Source organism: Metopolophium dirhodum, chromosome 3 (assembly GCF_019925205.1).
Source record: "Metopolophium dirhodum isolate CAU chromosome 3, ASM1992520v1, whole genome shotgun sequence".
Lineage (NCBI taxonomy): Eukaryota > Metazoa > Arthropoda > Insecta > Hemiptera > Aphididae > Metopolophium > Metopolophium dirhodum.
In genome coordinates, this window is record NC_083562.1 from 8,384,444 (window position 1) to 8,404,034 (window position 19,591).

Genomic DNA, 19,591 nt, shown 5'->3' on the forward strand with positions numbered 1-19,591 from the left:
TGATGTATCATTGTTTTAAATCCTAATATCAGATTTTACCGAAACAGGTCCAATTTCTCATCAAAATGTTTCAGTATCAGGTGTTTAGTGAGTGATGTTAAAAAAATTTAAATCACTATATATATATATAACCGTATAAGCATTTAAATTTAACGCGATATAAGAAAATTATCATATACAAAGTATATAGGTCAAAATAACTGTGTTAATCATTAATTGTCATTTAAATGTGATACAAATAATAATTTGTCTGAAGGACAAATTAAAACATCCAAAAAAAAAAAAAATTAATTTATTAATTTTTATTACCTACTTAATATTATTACTAATAATAATAATAATAATAATAATAATGCCTAATATTAACATTTCATCTATCGGAGTGCCATTTAAAGCACATTCTATTTCGCGTGTGAATAAGTTGTGCAAGAAGGTAATTGCAGTTAAATATATCAACAACAGGTAACATAAACAGGAAATTGGTATAATATGACAATATGTTTGATTATTACAGCAAAATAATAGCCATTTGTGCTTAGTAATTTTATTCATGGTCCCAGGCCGTTCCGTTTGAACAGTAAAGTTATGCGTTCGACATAATAGGTACTTTTAATTGCATCAGACAATTTTAAAATCATAAAAATATATTTAATACACTGTCGTATAATGCCTACAGTCAGTATATAACTTTTTCAACCACAAGTAATTGCACTATTTTATGACACAGCAAAAAAATAATGGCAAAAATAATAAAGATGTCGTTTTACTTAATTTTTATTGGAGCCCTTATTATCAACGTTATGTCTGTAGGTATATTTATTATTACGTATTCGTATATAGTTACCATTGTTTTGAATATATCGGTAAGTGCCTAATAGTACTTGTGATCGATAAACTAACACATAATTAACTAATAAATTAAAAATATCTGACATTAAGTTAATAGTTTTAATTGAAAATTAATAACATTAATGATATGTTTTCACTAAGTACCTGTAACCCATATCAGAAAAAAATTGATTTTCATGGTATATTTTTTTGAGAAAAAATATCAAAATCTTGATATTATTAAATTGATTATTTTACTTAACCTTTTTTACCTTTTGCACATAAGCACATTACTTCCCCGGTCAACAATTTAATATGTTTATACAATATATTTATATGTCATTAAAATTTTTAGTACAATCCTTTGTTAACATACACTCTATATGTTTTAAAAAAAATGGAAGTACAACCTAACATCACTACTAATTATTATACAATCGATCGATACAAAGATGGAGAATTTTTAAATGCCCAAATTACAATCAATTCGAAAGAACTAACTAACAAAGTAAGTACAAAATATGAAACCATGATATTCAGATTAAATTCTATTTTATATTGTAAAAATAATTCATTAAATCAATGGACTATAATGTTGTTAAATTATATTATTTGTTTTATAAATTTTAAATAATTATTGAAATTAACCAGTATTAATAGCATGTTAGATAATTATATTTTAATTTTTAAGGCAGTGGTATTTTATCGTTGTGACCCAGATGGTATTAACTGCGAATACTTTCAAAATATGTGGACATTATCAGGCGTTTGCAATAAATTAAAGGTGAAGAATCAAGTATGGTCCCGATTTTACGATTCATTTGATCCACCGATGGTTTGTCCAATAAATAAAGTAAGGAAGTTAATTTTAATGTTAATATTTATTTTTCAATAATATAATGGGCTCTGCTTTATTCATGAGTTGACAATTTTTAAAACGAATTCATTAAATAGATAATATAATTAAATAATTACAATATATATCTCTAATTACTAAAATGTTGCATAAGAATTTTGTGTAGTTTTTAAAATTATTTTTTTATAGGTTTATCGTTATTTTGAGTGGTCGAAAATTGGCAAAAATTTCCAAATATTTTTCTATTTGAATACTAAAATAATGAAATGATTAATTGTGACCCAATTCCCGGATGTACATTAAAATATGTGCCTCCCCTTGGACGTTTGGTGTTTTGGTATTAGTTCATAAAACTTATAATGCGTATGGGCAAGTGATTTAAAAATATTGTAATGGGTAGGGAACGGATTTATACACACAAAAAATCTTCAAAATATGCATGTAAAAAAACTGTAATATGCTCCAAAATATGTACTTAAAATTTAACCGAAGACATTGTATTTAATATTATGTAAAAGTAAGTAATAAAAATGGTATTTCTTCGTCTTCGCCAATTACATTCCTAATATATCCACCTCGCGCCTTAATACAATTAATATAATTCATATTTTACCGTATTGCACTGGATGATCAACATTTGTCTTATCTTAAAATCTTATCATAAGTAATTTGATAAAAGATAAATTTATGTTGCTGTATAAACATATCAAAAAACGTTAGATTTAATGAATATAATTAGTCACATATTTAAGAGAAATTTTGTTATCCTTTGATTAAGTCTTCACGATGGATATTTTAAAACGTATGATTAGTACGATTTAGTAATAGTGATGATATCCCTCGTGATATTATGCTCCTAAAAAAATTGGTAGGAGGAAGTTCATAAAAATAGTTAAGTATGGTGACCCAGACACCAAGTTAGGTTCCGCGTTTTTTAGTTAGACATGTATTTAATATTATGTAAAAGTGAGTAGTAAAAATGGTATTTCGTCGTCTTCACAAATGACATTACTGATATATCCGCGTTAATAAAAAGTGAAAAAAAAAAATGTAATTCATATTTTACCTTATTGCACTGGATGATCAATATTTGTCTTATCTTAAAATTTTATCTTTGATGACGGGTCGTAATTTTGTTATTATAAATATTGTTGACCGATTGTCTACCTATATTATTATTTAATTTAATCTAATAATAATTAAATTATTACCGACTTTCATAAGTAATTTGATAAATGATAAACTTATGTTGCTGCATAGACATATAAAACAACGCTAGATAGCAGACTACAGGATATATTGATGAAGTTAGCAGCCATATGCCAACTAGCCAATGCTTACAAAAATATAATATTTGTGATGCATTTGGGCAGTATTTTGTTAATCTATTTTCTCTCTCATTTTGTCCGACTGGGGACTGCCCACGATCGGTACACCGAAAACTATTTGAATCTACCTTATTATATTACAAGTAGAAAAAAAATTACCAATATAATTCAAAAAAATACTGATCATCTCATCATCCTCTTTTCTCAGTATCTTTTTTCGTAACAATGATTTGTCGTTGAATTCAAATTGAACACGTTTATAATGCACCAGCCTACTCAACGAGTAAAATATTCAACCATAATTAATGCAAAACTATTAACAGTTGGATGTTAAATGTTCGTTAATTGAATGCAGGATAGGCACATGGAATAAAAAAATTACAAAATATATGCATTATAAAATAATTGTTGTTTTTTTCTTAAAATAACAGTATTCTACTATAATTATCGTTGTGTATTGAGACTGGTCCATAATAATACCTTTTTTCGTTTAGGGGATTTATCGAATACGAAATGCAACTATTGATATTGGCCCAGCACTACTGTTGTATCCTCAAATAACTGATTACCAATGGAAAGTAGTTCAAAAGCTCTACTCTGATGATATATTTATCGGTAGTTACATGATGGAATTTTATTTTTTTGGCTACAATTATCAAATTAAACTACAACATTATGTAGAAGCTAATTCATAATATCTATTCATCCATAACTGTTTAATATTTATATATAATATATTTAATTAAAGAGTCGTTTAAATATACCTACTATACTCTCGTAAATAATTTCTAGTTGTATTAAAATAAAAAGACCGATTCCTTCCTGATTACCTACCTAGTTCACATCAAGTCTTAAAATTTTTAATGTTTCAATATATTTTAAGTTGTTATCTGTATATAATTATATTATATTGATAATCACCTAATTAATGAGGGACAGAAAAATCACGCGTTACCCATTGACGAATCTAGGGTGGGGGGGGGGGGGGGTCAGGAGTTCAGCTGACCCACAGTTAATATTTGCTGATCAAATTGGCCACAAGTATAGATTTCTAATCTGATTTAAAAAGTGGCCCCTTGAAATGTCCTGACCCACAGTTTCCTAACTCTGAATCCGCCCCTGGCGTTACCTGCATCGGTAACAACGTACTCAACGTACTCAACGTAATCGGTGACAATAATTATTAATATTATTATTCCGTATTAACATTTAACGTGTTCGTATAATCATAACTTAACGCCTCAGTTGCGCATTAAATATTATATCAGTTTATTATTATATTACAAATAAATATTTTCATACTACTACTGAACAGTATAAAAAAAGTATAGAAATTACTGTTCCAAATTTTCTTTACATTTAAAACACTAAAAACTAAAAAAAACTAACTGATATAAAATAATATATCAAGGCTATATAGTTAATCGAGTTTATCATGTCATCATTCAAAATAATAACATTGTTCACAATATATGATTTTACTGATTAAAAAAAATTTAAAAGAGATTATAATATATAATGCATTATATTTTTTGTTTATTAATTGTAACATTACTGTTTTCTATTATTAATAGATCACTAAACCGAATCATAGCAGGCCTTCAACACGATGGAAAGATAGTTATGATACAACAAAATAGCTATTCAAATTAAACCTATTTGAACTTTATATAATATTGTGAGCAAAAAGGACATTTTTTATGACTCTAGTTACGATATTCATTTCATTACTAGTACTTGAAGTCAACAGTTTGTGTTAATAGATATTTCTGTTGTATTTTATACATTCTAATGTTTATCTTATAACGAAAATTCATGAATAGATATAAATACAAGTAAATAATGGTACTATTTAAGTTATTAACTATGGTTTTTCATTGGAGTTTTTCTAAGGGATGTGATGTCACTTGTAAGTATATAAAATTAGTACCTGCAGTTAAACTTTCTCGATTGTTTGATCATAATAATTTGTTATATATTTTAAACCTATGACATACGCATACCTATATCAGAAGTAAATTATTAAAAGGTTATTGTACTAAAAAGTTTTTTAATAAGACTGGGGAAAGTCAATTTTCCGTATAATAGGTTTAGATTTTAGAGAGTAGGGTCATAGAGTAGGTCACAATAATAAATGTATTAAATTTGAAAAATTATCCTATGTTTCTAATAAATGTAATATGTATTTATTTTGCTATGAGTAATTCATTTTTCTTTTAGTATACGGTCAGTCGAATTGACTTTTGCCGATAATAGCAAAATATAGCATAGCATATTATATAATTAATAATTTGATATTTGCTATATTATACTATATTAGCAGGGTTCTAAGATTTCATGAAATTAATTTTTTTGAAATATTTCATTTCAACGAAAAATAAAAAATAAAATTTCAACTTAAAATTGTAGTTAAAAGTGCAGTAAATACCTCTTTTTAGTTGAATGTTAAGTTGAAAATGTTATAGAAATATTACTTACATCGTACATTATATAAATTATATAATAATTATCTATCTCATATAAATTATATCGTCTCTAGACAGAGTTCGGAAATAAAATATTGATAATCACTAATCAGTTGTGAAATCAGTCTGACCATCTAGTGATGGTTTTATGAAGCAAGCCAAAAAACACAAAATAAAAATAACATATTTTTCAATATTTCATTGAAATATTTCAAGAAGGGTGACAGTTTCAAGTTTAAATATTTCAAAGTGAAAACTTCTTGTGAAATATTTCATACTTACGACCCTATATTATACAGGTATTCTTAACTGATCGGTTAAAAGATTGCATTATTTGCATATTTTCGTGAATTTTACGTATTTTGTCAATATTTAAACTTTAAATGCTTATAAAAAAAATTGTGACTATGGATCTGCCTTTGAAAAAATATTCTAGGAGCCTTCTATTAAATTTTCAACCTTTTTTAACCAACAAATTTTATTGATGTTAACTCATAGAAACTGGAAATGTCCGTAAACAGCTCAAAATAAGTCAAAATATTTGGAAAATGTTATGGTGTATAGAAATTACTAATATAAACATTCAGTCAAAAATTTCATGTACCTACGGTCATTTGTTTTAGAGTTGCACCAAAAACCAAAATCGATTTTATCAAAAAGAGATTTTGCGTAAAAATTCCCGTTTTTTCCTTAATTTTCCTTTTGTTTTTACGGCGCTTTTTAAAACAACTGGGAAATGTATACTTTTGACCCCCCCCCCCCCCCCCCCCCAAGTACCAACCAGATTCGCTTTCCTATCAGAAGCCTATCTTTACTCTTGAAAAAAATCTAAACATTTTACTATCCTAAAAGGTGATGACAGACAAAAAAAAATTAAAAAAAAATAAAAATTAGAAATAAAACACACATCATTGAAAAATCAATATATTCGCTCGGAATCTGAAAGACTAATAAAATTGAAAACTGAAAATGTTCCTAAACAATTCAAAACAAATCAAAATATTTTAAAAAAATTTACCGTGAATAGAAAAAACAAGTATAAACAACCAGTGAAAATGTCATGCATACGCTTATTTGTTTTAGAGTTTCACCAAAAACCAAAATCGATTTGTGGAAAACCGATTTTGTGTAAAAATTTTTATTTTTACTTAATTTTTATAGTGTTTTTCCCGCTGCTTTTGAAAACTATTTTGAATTTTAAATTTTGACCCCCCCAACTAGATTCCCATCGGACAAAATACTGTTGAAGAACATCGAAGCAGTTTTTTGCCCCAAACCGTGATGACAGACAAAAAAAAAACACATCATTGTAAAATCAATACATTCATCGTTCCACTCAGAATCTAAAACTATGAAAGGTAGAAACTTTTAAAGGTCTATAAATATAAATATATTTATATAATTTTTATAGTTTTATCTATAGTATACCTATATAGGTTATACTAGATAAATACTGTTATGTCTGTAATATGTATATAGTAATAATTTACCAAAAATACTTTAAAAAAATGAGTTAAACCAACAAATTTGATAATGATAAATAACATGGCAGAACAATATAAATAAATCTCGATTTAATTATAGGATTAGCCTATAATTAAATGAAAATAAACTAACAATAATACTTTAAGTAGGTATAAAATATTATTTCAATCATATAGATTTGCTATTCGCTGATTCAAAAATGTTATTTAAACATTTTCAGTACAATCCCACTGTTGACGTATACTATACGTTATAAAAAATTTACGACATTTGACAACATCACTGGGAATTTTTCAATTGACCAATACAAAGATAATCAATTTATAAATGGAAATGTTACTATAAATTCGAAATTAATAGTCGACAAAGTAAGTGAAACAATTTTAAATTAACCATAGGACCTACCAGCTACCTAGGTATGTCAAAAAATATCACCAAAATAATTGAAATATTCTATGCTCTTATCACGTTAAAGAATTGTAATTTGTATACAGGATAATACTAAGTCAATAACGAACGAACCAATTTTATTATTCAAAAATGAATATAATTCTATTTATTTATCTTTAATTATTATTATTATCAATTGGGTATAATGTTTTTTTGAAGGTTATAGTAACTTTCTATCGCTGTGATGCCGATGGCATTAATTGTGAATACTTTCAAACGTGGACATTAACAGATATTTGCCCTAAATTGAAGGATAAGAATCAAATATGGTCACGTTGGTACGGTTCGTTTGATCCACCTATGGTTTGTCCCATAGATAAAGTAAGGATAACGAAGTCATTTAGATATTTTTTTAACTTTGGTTTATTGTCGAGATGACAATTCAATAGTATTATTGTGTTTTTATTGTATTATTTTTAATTATTCTTAATTTTTTAACTAGTTTATAGATTTCAGTCGATTAGTAATGTAGTCTGAGTAAATATAATCGTAATTGTAAATTTATTATGTATAGGTAGTAGAGAACTTACTAATTGCTAATCTACTACTCTATGGATATCGTATATTATATATTGTCATGTATATCATATTATGACCTGTGTAGTGTAACTCTTTTTATTTAATATTTCAGACATAGTCAAATTGTATTTTAATTATATTTATAAAAATGTGTGTATAATATTTTTAAAGTTACAATTAAATAACTTTTTGTGTTTAGGTAAATTATCGAATGGTAAATTGTACAATTGATATTGACCAAGCGGTTCGTTGGTATTCTGATATGGCTAACTATCAATGGAAAGTGACACAAAAAATGTATGCTGGTGATGTATATATCGGTAGTTATGTCTTTCATGTTTCAATATTCAGTTATAGAAAAAGACTCAAACCTTTATTTAAGTTATAGTAATGTATTAAAACATAATCAATCGACAAATACAAATCTCTTTTAAATTGTTCTATTTCGTCATTAAAAAATGTGGTGATGGTTTATGAGATAAAAATTATTACTATATTATTATATAATATTATGTCATAATATGTATATTATAAGAAATTAAAAAATACATTTCAAGCATACCAAACAATACATTTTTTTTCAATATTGTTATTTAAATTGCTTACAATTATAAAACTATTTATTATTTACTGCAATGTGTTTGACGCCTAGTCCATAATAACTAATGTATGAATAAATATCAATCAGCCGTCTGTGTCATTGTACAACAAAATAGTTATTGAATAAAAGTATACACCTTAGTGATATTCTTATCATTTTGGAATATATTATTATATTATACAAAATATAAAACTTTGGTAATAAAATTATTAATGGTTGACTTGTCGTTCACGAGTTCACGACCTACTTATTTTTAAATGTATTGTGATATTTTAAAATGGAAATAATATAATAACATTGAATGATATATATGAATAGAAAACAAATTCTTACTGTTCAGTGGCATTGGTTGTGATCTTATCTAGGAAACAAACTTTAAAACTATATATCTCTACTACGCTACCGTGGCGTCAAAAGAACCGTGGCGTTATCCACTGAGTATTTAATAGTATATTTAAAAAAAAACAGGTTGTAGGTACCTTATTACTTTATAAACTTAGCATAAGACCGTGTTACTTGGATAACAATTTACAATGTACCTATTAAAATTAGTCAATATACATCAAAATACAATGAGATATATTACATAGGTGCAACTAGGGTTAAAATTCTGGGGGGCTAACAAAACTATTTATTTAAAATAACCCAGAGGGGGCTTATATCTAAATCAATAAGGGATAATTTTTGGGGGGGCTAAATCTTAGTCATGGGACTAAGCCCCCCCCCCCCCAGTTGCGCCAATGGATATATAATTTACTATCTACACTCCATATTATGTAGATTCTATAGTGCTGTATAATAGTGTAATTGTCAGTGTTTGGAAGGAACGGATTCCTTTTTATATAAAAAAAAAAAACGGGAAAATGAACGAGTCAAGGAAAAATAACAATAATTTTCGTTCCTTTCTAGTTCTAATAATTTACACAGATATGTAAGAAATTGAAATTAAGATGTATTTTTTTTTTAATGTGTATAATGTATAATATTGCCAATTGGTGGTCGTTATCAAGTGTCGACGTTAATTGTTACTAATTAGTTATTACAGTATCTTTATAATGTTTCTTAAAGTTATAAGTTTTAATTTATATAGAAATTAGTATCTATATAAAATATAATTATTATTATTATAACAATAAACGATAAGACAGTGGACAAACGTCGGCCAACAGTTTAATTTTGAAGAAAATCTCAAACTAGAATTATAAAATATGTAGGTACTTACTTGTAGGTATATATTATAATTTTCTTGTTGGAGAATTATTAAATTATTATTATTATTCATAAACATTAAAGAAGTATGCATATGAAAAAAAAAAACATTAATGATTATATAAGAATTTTTATTTTATTTGGAGCTAAAAAGGGAACTCGTTCATTTTCCAAGAGAACAACAAAGGAACGAATTCTTTTTATTTTTAAGGGACAAGGAACGGAACGAATTCCTTTTTATAAGGAACTTGCCAAACACTGGACTAATTGTATACCAATACATACTATTACTGTATTTAAAAAAAAAGTAACTAAAATCCAATGTTGGTATTATAATAATTGCACCATGTCAATTTATCACGTAGATCGGCTATACCTATTAATATAAAATAATAATGCTGTTCAAAAAAATGTTCACTAATTTATAGAATACATTGTTCTACAACATTGTTTCCCAAGACAACTACCGAAATTTAGTCATCACAATTTCGATGTTTCAATTTATTTTTTGTCACGCCTGCACCGAAAGTTTGGTTTTCGACCACGGGTTGAAGCGTTTGAAAGCGTTCCTTTTTCCGTCCAGCGGGCGGAAAAGAAGAAATCCCCAAAAGTGCCGGCCGCCGGGCGCGTATCCCCTGCACAACCAGAAACTAAAATTTATGCCTACCACGGTCCTTACAAAACATAAACTTTTGGTTACATCTTAAATGTATAGTATAACCTCATTGCATGACGCATAAACATTTAAACATATTTAATTTGCACTGTTCCTAGATAAGTGCGTCGAACGATGCGTTAATAAGTTTATTTCACGCAATTTGTATAATAATCTTATCAGTTACAATAATAAAATATACAAAGTAAAAATTGTTAATTTTGAAATAAAATAAAATGTCTTCCATGAAATTGTTTTTGTAGAATAGTCTATAATTGTTGCATAGATCCCTGCATAACCTTTTCCATAAACGCAGGGGTGTGACAAAAAATAGTATGTGTGGCTCGTGCGGGAAGGCAATTTCAGTCTTGGGCGAAATGCGGCCCGCGACTGAAACAGCTCACTTACCGCCCTTGTCACACAATAAACTATAAAGTTGTTATCTGTAGATAGTATTATATTGATAATCACGTAATTAATGCGAAGGTAAAAGAGTCACGCTTTGCCCTGCATTGGTTACCAACAACGTACATCGCGTCGGTGACGGTAATTATTTTATCGTATTAACGTGTTCGTATAATATTAACTTATCGCCTCGGTTGCGCATTACCTAAAATATCAATGATCTACTGAAAACTCCTTAAATGATCCAAAAAATCCAAATTCTAAGAATACCATGGCATTTAGTATAATTGAAAATTCAAATAAAAGAGGAGGAACTGTTTGGTAAGTCATGTGTATTAAAACTAATATCAGTGGCCTGCGTGCGCAGGGGTAGGGTTCTAGGGTTCTGAGTGTTCTGACCCCTCCCCCCAAAAAAAAAAATCTTTTTTACCATAATTTCGGTACCCACAGATCAATTGTTGGTCACTTTTATTGGATATAAAATAAATTGTTGAATATGACAACGACGTCGATAATCATAGTTTCGGTTTTTTTTTGGCTGATTTAGAACATTGCCTATACGTCTGCCATAATCGATGGTGTACCGTCGTCCATCAATTGTTACCACGTGTATTACAGCTCGAAGAGGCGCTATATACGATCAGGTTAAATACTATAAATGTAGACTAAAATTGAGACTAACTATAGGTAATTTTGTTATATAAAAATTGTTTAGAAAAAAATAATGTAAAACTATTTACTCGGGTAAAACCTTAACCGAACTAAAATCCTACGTACGCTAATGAACAGTATAAAAAAAAGTATGGAAAATTACTGTTCCTAATTGTCCTTACATTTAAAACTCGAAAAACTAAAAAAAACAACTTGATATAAAACAATACAAGGCTATACAGTTAATCAGGTTTATCAGTTCATCATTCAAAACAATAATATTGTTCACAATAATGATTTTTACTGATTAAAAAAAATTTTAAAGAGATTATAATATATAATGCATTATATTTTTTGTTTATTAATTGTAACATTACTGATTAATATTATTAATAGATCACTAAACCGAATCATAGCAGGCCTTCAACATGATGAAATGATTGTCATTATAGAACAAAATAGTTTTTTCAAATTAAATCTATTTGAACTTTATATTATATTGTGAACAAAAGGGACATTTTTTTATGATTCTCGTTACGATATTCATTTCATTACTAGTACTTGAAGTCAACAGTTTGTGTTTATAGATATTTCTGTTGTATTTTTATACCTTTTAATGTTTATCTTATAACGAAAATTCATAAATAGATATAAATACTGCAAGTATGGTACTGTTTAAGTTATTAATTATGGTTTTCATTGGAGTTTTTCTAAGGGATGTGATGTCACTTGTAAGTATATAGAATTAGAACCTGCAGTTAAACTTTCTCGATTGTTTGATCATAATAATTTGTTGTATATTTTAATACTGTGACATAGCTAAAATGTATACACATACCTATAGGTTATATCAGTAGTAAATTATTAAAAGGTTAATATTGTAGGCAGTGCTGCAACAACCACAGGGGCAGCCGGGGCAATACCCCTGTAGAGGGCCGCTAATCGTTGGCTCAAGGGGCCCCGCATCTATTTTAAATTTTTAAATAATGCATTGTAATCTAATGTTTAAATCAAATAAAAATACTTAATTTGTTGTCGAAGAACGGAGTTTGCATATCCATTATAATATCCATATTTATCTATAAATGGTCATTAATATCTTAGTGCTAATGCTCATTAAGTCATACGAATAAGAAAAAAATGGTCACTAATCACTGTGTGGTGGGCCTTCACATTATATTTTTTAGGCTTTTTGAAAAAAAATCACCATCATTATTCATTTTCGTATAGGTTACCTATAAAAAAATATTATATACATAGACCTCAGGGCCCCATGCATTGACTTTTTTCCGGGGGCCCCAAGAATCCTAATTGCGGCACTGATTGTAGGTACTAAAAAGTTTTTTTAATAAGACCGGAAAAGTCAATTTTCCGTACAGTAGGTTTAAACTTTGAAGTGTACTTCGTCATAGAGTAGGTCACAATAATAGATGTATTAAATTTGAAAAATTATCACGAAAAAGTATCATATGTTTCTAATAAATGTAATATGCATTTATTTTACTATGAGTAATTTTTCTTTTAGTATAGGTACCTACTGTAAGTTGAATTGATTTTTTCAGAAATAGTAGGCATCAAATAGAATAGAAATATAGAATATTAAATAATTAATAATATGATATTAATTGCCATATTATACTAAAAAGGCAGGATTCTAAAATTTCATTAAATTTATTTTTTTGAAATATTTAATTTTAACAAAAAATAAAATTTTAGTTTAAAACTATAGTAAAAGTGCAGTCAATACCTCTAGTTAGTTGAATGTTAAGAGGAAAATGTTATAGACATATTTCTTACATAGTATATTATATAAATTAGGTATATAATAATAATTATCCATCTCATATAAATTATATTATATTCTCTACACAGAGAATATTATCTGCAACCATTAAAGAAAAAATAAACACACACATCATTGTATAACCATCGCTCCACTCGGAATCTAAAATTGGTAATTATCTTAACTCGCGATTTTTTTTACTTAAAAAGTATACAATAATAATATATACTAATATATATAGTATACTAGAGTTGTCAGATCTAGATACAAAATCCGAATTTGTTGCCTCCACCTTAGAAGCACGTAGCACAAAGCAATACAAGATAATATTATTATTTATAATCATCAAATGTACTTAGAATATTAAGTATTTTGGTAGGTACATGGATTGTAAATATTTCAAACAATATATAGACTATACATAATATTATTATGGTGGTCTGGCCTCTTAAAATATTGTATCTAATATATTTTAGTTTTTGTAAAATAATTTCGTACACAGTCGTTGCTCAGTCAGTGACTTTTTTCTAACACGTTTGTTTGTATAATATCTGATTTTTATATTTGTAAACCTGTGCTGCATATTAAATTGCAAATTTATTTTTCATGTTATTTATAAATGCGAAATGACACATTTGTTGAAGAGATTAAAAAAAATTACCATCTATAAAATACTATAAATAATTTATTAATTAAAATCTCTATATTATATATAGACCCAAATTTGTATACATTTTTACAATTCTTTGTCGTGGTATAACTTGAGAACGCATTTACCGATTTCATTCATCTTTTTTAAATTAAAGTGGAAATCGTAGAGCATGTTCTTAGACATAAATGTAGTCCTAGGAGTTAAATCATAATTTATTTTTCCGGGAAACGTCGGGTAATTCAGCTAGTATGAAATAAATACCTAATAACAATAATTATTAATTATAATATATCATACACAGTAATTAAAAATCATAAATGTGTTATTCAAAAAATAATTAAAGTTTTATTTAGTACCTGCAGTAATAATTTATCAATCATACTTTAAAAAATAAATTAACCAACAAATTTAATAATGCAAAATAATATGGCAGAACAATGTGATTATAACATTAACCTATAATTAAATGAAAATAAACTAACAATAATACTTTAAGTAGGTATAAACTCTTATATCAATTATATAGATTTGCTTTTCATTGATCCAAAAATGTAATTTAACACGATTTTCAGTACAATCCACTGTTAACGTATACTATACGTTTTAAAAAAATGTCTACACATAATAACCTCACTGGAAATTTCTCGATCGACCAATACAAAGATGATCAATATATAAATGGAAATGTTACTATACATTCGAAATTATTAATCGACAAAGTAAGTGTAACAATTTTAAATTAACCACGGGACCTATCAGCCGGCAGCTACCTAGGTACTAAATAAGTAAAATATTCTATAGGTACTCTTATCATGTTATAGAATTGTATTTTGTATATTATGGTATAACACTAAGTCAATTACGAAAAAATCAATTTTATTATTGAAAAATTAATATACTTCTATTTATTTATTTATTTACTATAATCTATTTTTGAAGGTAATCGTAGTTATCTATCGTTGTGATGCCGATGGCATTAATTGTGAATACTTTCAAACGTGGACATTAACAGATATTTGCCCTAAATTGAAGGATAAGAATCAAATATGGTCACGTTGGTACAATTCGTTTGATCCACCTATGGTTTGTCCAATAGATAAAGTAAGGATAACGAAGTCATTTAAATCTTTTTTAACTTTGATTTATTGACGAGTTGCCGACTCTATGGTATTATTTTTAATCAATTTTAGTGATACTTAATTTTTTAACTAGTTTATAAACAGTCAGTTAGTGATGTATTTTGAGTAAATATGATCGTAATTGTAATATGTATACTAGAGAAATTACTAATTGCTATTTACTACTCAATGGATATTATATATTATAACCTAACCTAACCTATGTAATGTAACTCTTCCAATTGTCCATTTGTCTACCTTTATCAAAAATAAAATTTCTACAAGAAACTTAAATTAAATTTTTATGAGTAAATTAATTTATATTTTTACAACATTTGATATTCACTCGATTTTTCATGTAACAATTTTCTTATTTTATTGTAATTAAAAAACGAATGACTGTAGATACTTGAAAATTACAACATAAAATGTTGAAATTATTTTGACTTATTTTGAGCTGTTTACGGACATTGTCAATTTTCAATTTTTTTAGTTTTTTTTTCTATTAATATCAATAAAATTTTATTTGTTGGGTAAAAAGCGTGAAAATTTAATATAAGGCTCCTGATATATCATTCTCATACAGTTGAAAAATATTAAAAATACATAGGCACAATTTTTTTTTATAAGCATTTAAAGTTCAAATTTTGACAACATTTATCAAATTTATAATTTATTAATTATTTTGAAGTTAAAAATGTATAAAATGTTTAACTTTTATGGCTATAAGGATTGAAAACTCAAAACAAGGCTCCACGTAAATATAGGTTATATATAAATTACTTTATTCACAAGAATATCATCAAATATACTATGTAATATCATAGGCTGACTGACCGTTTTCGCTCAGAATCGTTTTTCTTATACAATGATATTATATCATTGAATTCAAATTTAACACCACCCATTACAGTGACTCACTTGTAACCTACTGTACAGCAGAGTGACATCCACTTATCCACCTTTTTTTAATTATATTTATAAAAACGTGTGTATAAATATTTTTAAAGATATAATTAATTAACTTTTTGTATTTAGGTAAATTATCGATTGATAAATGGAACATATGATATTGACCAAGCGGTTCGTTGGTATTCTGATATGACTAACTATCAATGGAAAGTGACACAAAAAATGTATGCTGGTGATGTATATATCGGTAGTTATGTCTTTCACATTTCTATATTCAGTTATAGAAAAAGACTCAAACCTTTACTTAACTTATAGTTATGTATTTAAATAATCGACCGACAAATACAAATCACTTTTAAATTGTTCTATTTCATTATTAAAAAATGTGGTGATGGTATATGAGATAAAAATTATTATTATATTATTATATAATATTATGTCATAATATTCATATTATAAGAAATTAAAAAATACATTTTAAGCATACCAAACAATACATTATTTTTCAATATTGTTATATTAATTACAATTATAATATTATGTGGCTTTTATTTAAATTGTTTACAGTTATAAAACTATTTATTATTTACTGCAATGTGTTTGACGCCTAGTGCATAATAACTAATGAATGAATAAATATCAATCAGCCCTCAGTCTCATTGTACAACAAAATAATTATTGATTAAAAGTTTACAGCTTAATGATATTTTTATCATTTAGGAACATATTATTTTATTATACAAAATATAAGACTTTGCTAATAAAAGTATAAATGGTTGACTTTTCGTTCACGACCTACTTATTTTTGAATTTTTTGTGACATTTGAAAATGGTAAAAACATAATAATATTGAATGATTAATGAATAGAAAACAAATTCTTACTGTTCACTGGCATAGGTTGTGATCTTATCTGGGATACAATCTTTAAAACTATGTACCAATACTGGCTATACTATGCTACCGTTGTGGCGTTAAAAGAAGACTGCGATATCCACTGAATAATTAATTGCACCTTTATTTTAAAAAATACTGGTTGTATGTACCTTATTACCTTAAACATAAAATAAACTTAACAATAGACCGTCTAACTTGGATAACAATATACGATGTATTAAAATAAATGAATATACATCAATATACAGTGTATAAATGTATAATTACTATCTACACTCCGTATTATGTAGATTCTATAGTGCTGTAAAATAGTGTAATATTTATTATTATTGCGGTATACCAATACATACTATTACTGTATTTAAAAGTCGAGTAACTAAAATCCAATGTACTATAATAATTGCGTCAAGTCAATTTATCACGTTGATCGGCTACCTATTAATATAAAATATTAATGCTGTTCAAAAAAATGTTCACTAATACATTAATACATTGTCAAATAACATTGTTTACTGAGACAACTTCCGAAATTTAGTTATTACAATTATTTTGATGAATGTTAGATAAGCTGCATAGTGTTTTGTGTTGTAAATTATTATTAATACCTATACATTGTGAACCAGTAACACAATATCACGATAACGATATATACTCTGCATACAGTTCAATTGCTCTTAAAAAAAAAAAAAAAAAACGTTGGAAGATAGATAGACAGGATTCGTGGAGCCACGAAACAGAAACACAATTTGCAAACAACTATCCACGGGGGCGAAGCACGCGGGTGACAGCTAGTAATCGATAAACTAGAGTTATAACTAACAGTTATTTTTCATGGCCAATAATTTAATTAAAATATCCTATCATTCTATTGTTCTTTCTTTCTTTGAATATTCTTCTTATTTTCAAATGCATGACAGCTTCCTTCGACGAACCAAATGGGGTGCTTACCTCCGGATATATTTTTTGCTCTGCTATAGGCAGTTAATTAAAACTCAATATATGAATTAAACTATAGTTTAACTAGACAATCTTATCTTAATGAGGTGGTTACTGGTTTCCTAATCGACACAGTACATCCATTATCTAAATTCTAAGTCTTAAGATCGCCTACTATTAATAATAATAATAATAGAAATTAGTATTTTAGTTCGCTTACTAGGTGGTTTAGTTGCACGTAAATCACTTGAGGTGACTGACGGCTAGATTATCGAAAACATGAATTTCTATTTTAATGTTTTTAACAAACCAAAAACCACCGGAAAAGCTATGAGGAAAAAACTTCACACTTCGTATAACTTTGAAAGTTAAGTGTTAAAAATTAATAATTATACACTTATACGTACGCACCTGTTGGAGTAATTATACTTTTCACATACTCACAAAATCTCAATAATTCTTATCACCTGTGCGTTTCTCACGGGCCACCTATTTAACACAGGATGACTAGTATTATATATAATTGTATATAACTATTGCAATACACATATAAATTGTTATTTCTTCAAAAAAAAATTCAAACAGAAGTCAACCATTATTATTGTTATATACTGTATCATTTTTTGAATCTGTAAAATTTTTAACATTTAGGTTCATTACCAAATTACAAACGGAACGTTTGAAATTGGTGCAGAAACATTGTTGTATACTCAAGCAACTGATTACCAATGGAAAGTTGTTCAAAAGTTCTACGCTAATGATAAATATATCAGTACTATAATATTATTGAATTTTCATTTTTCGGCTACAGAAAAAAAATCAAGTCTATTCTAAACCCATAATATATGTTATTTACTCAATTACCGTACAATTAAATATAAGCAGTCGTACTAAGATTCACTCATAACTAATTAAAAAGATTTGGTAATTAGCTTAAGTACCTCTCATTTTATATTTTGTAACTGGATAACATTTAAGAAATAACCAGAATATTATAGACAAAATATGTTATCTCCAAACATAAAATGTGTTAATAATAATTGCCATCTATTGAACTCAAATTTGTATTAATTTCTGATTATAAAATATGTTTGTTTCAACTACCATTGAATTACCAAAAACCTTGGAATAATATTGTAATGTTGAGAATACTTTAAATATCATTATTTAAAAATCATCTTTATAAATTAAATTATTATTACCTACATATTTTTATAATTCTTGCATGATGATGCCAATTAGTTTTTTTAGTTACTTAAGCAGTTAATTTATATGGTGTTTAGGATCATATTATATATTAATAAAATTAACTTTTAAATTTAATTTTGTTGTATTTATAACTAGATGAATTACCGGGCGTTTCCCGGGAAAAAAATTGTGATTGTTCAACTCATTTTGGGTGTAACATGCTGTGGAAGCAATGTCTTTTTAAGTGTAAATGATATTATATTTTAATGGTAAGCCATCCCGACAGGCGTTGTTCGTGAGATACGCTTGTGATTATGCGAGCAGCATATTATCAGGTAGGCAGTCATCTACTTGCGGTAGATCGCTGGCCCTGTGTGGTTTGTACGTAAGTGTATAATTCAACTCTAAAGTATAAAAGTTATGCCAAGTTTGTCGTTTTTACTTGATTTAATCTACGGCTGATTAATACAAAATCCTAACTTGACCGTACTAAAATCCGGTGAATAAAGAAAACCAAACATTCGTAGGCATGTAGAGAAGAAATATAAAAAATGAAAAATAAGAAAAAAAAACAATTTAAAATCAAAAAATTGGTCCACCGAAACCGTGGTACGAACTTGAAACATTCTGTACTAAAATACATAGAAGTGCCAGT

General features: G+C 27.0%; 2 protein-coding genes across 2 annotated transcripts; both read left to right on the plus strand.

Annotated features, from left to right (window-relative positions):
* Positions 1 to 737: 737 nt before the first annotated feature.
* On the plus strand, positions 738 to 8,341 carry LOC132940100 (uncharacterized). The gene is made up of 6 exons (XM_061007520.1): positions 738 to 806; positions 1,184 to 1,336; positions 1,520 to 1,689; positions 7,183 to 7,330; positions 7,572 to 7,733; positions 8,131 to 8,341. The coding sequence occupies exons 1-6, from the start codon at positions 738 to 740 to the stop codon at positions 8,317 to 8,319; spliced, it is 891 nt and encodes a 296-aa protein (XP_060863503.1). The 3' UTR covers positions 8,320 to 8,341.
* A 3,713-nt stretch (positions 8,342 to 12,054) lies between these two features.
* On the plus strand, positions 12,055 to 16,300 carry LOC132942137 (uncharacterized). The gene is made up of 4 exons (XM_061010446.1): positions 12,055 to 12,183; positions 14,460 to 14,606; positions 14,827 to 14,988; positions 16,044 to 16,300. Exons 1-4 carry the CDS (start codon positions 12,118 to 12,120, stop codon positions 16,230 to 16,232), a joined length of 564 nt encoding a protein of 187 aa, XP_060866429.1. The 5' UTR covers positions 12,055 to 12,117; the 3' UTR covers positions 16,233 to 16,300.
* Positions 16,301 to 19,591: the final 3,291 nt, after the last annotated feature.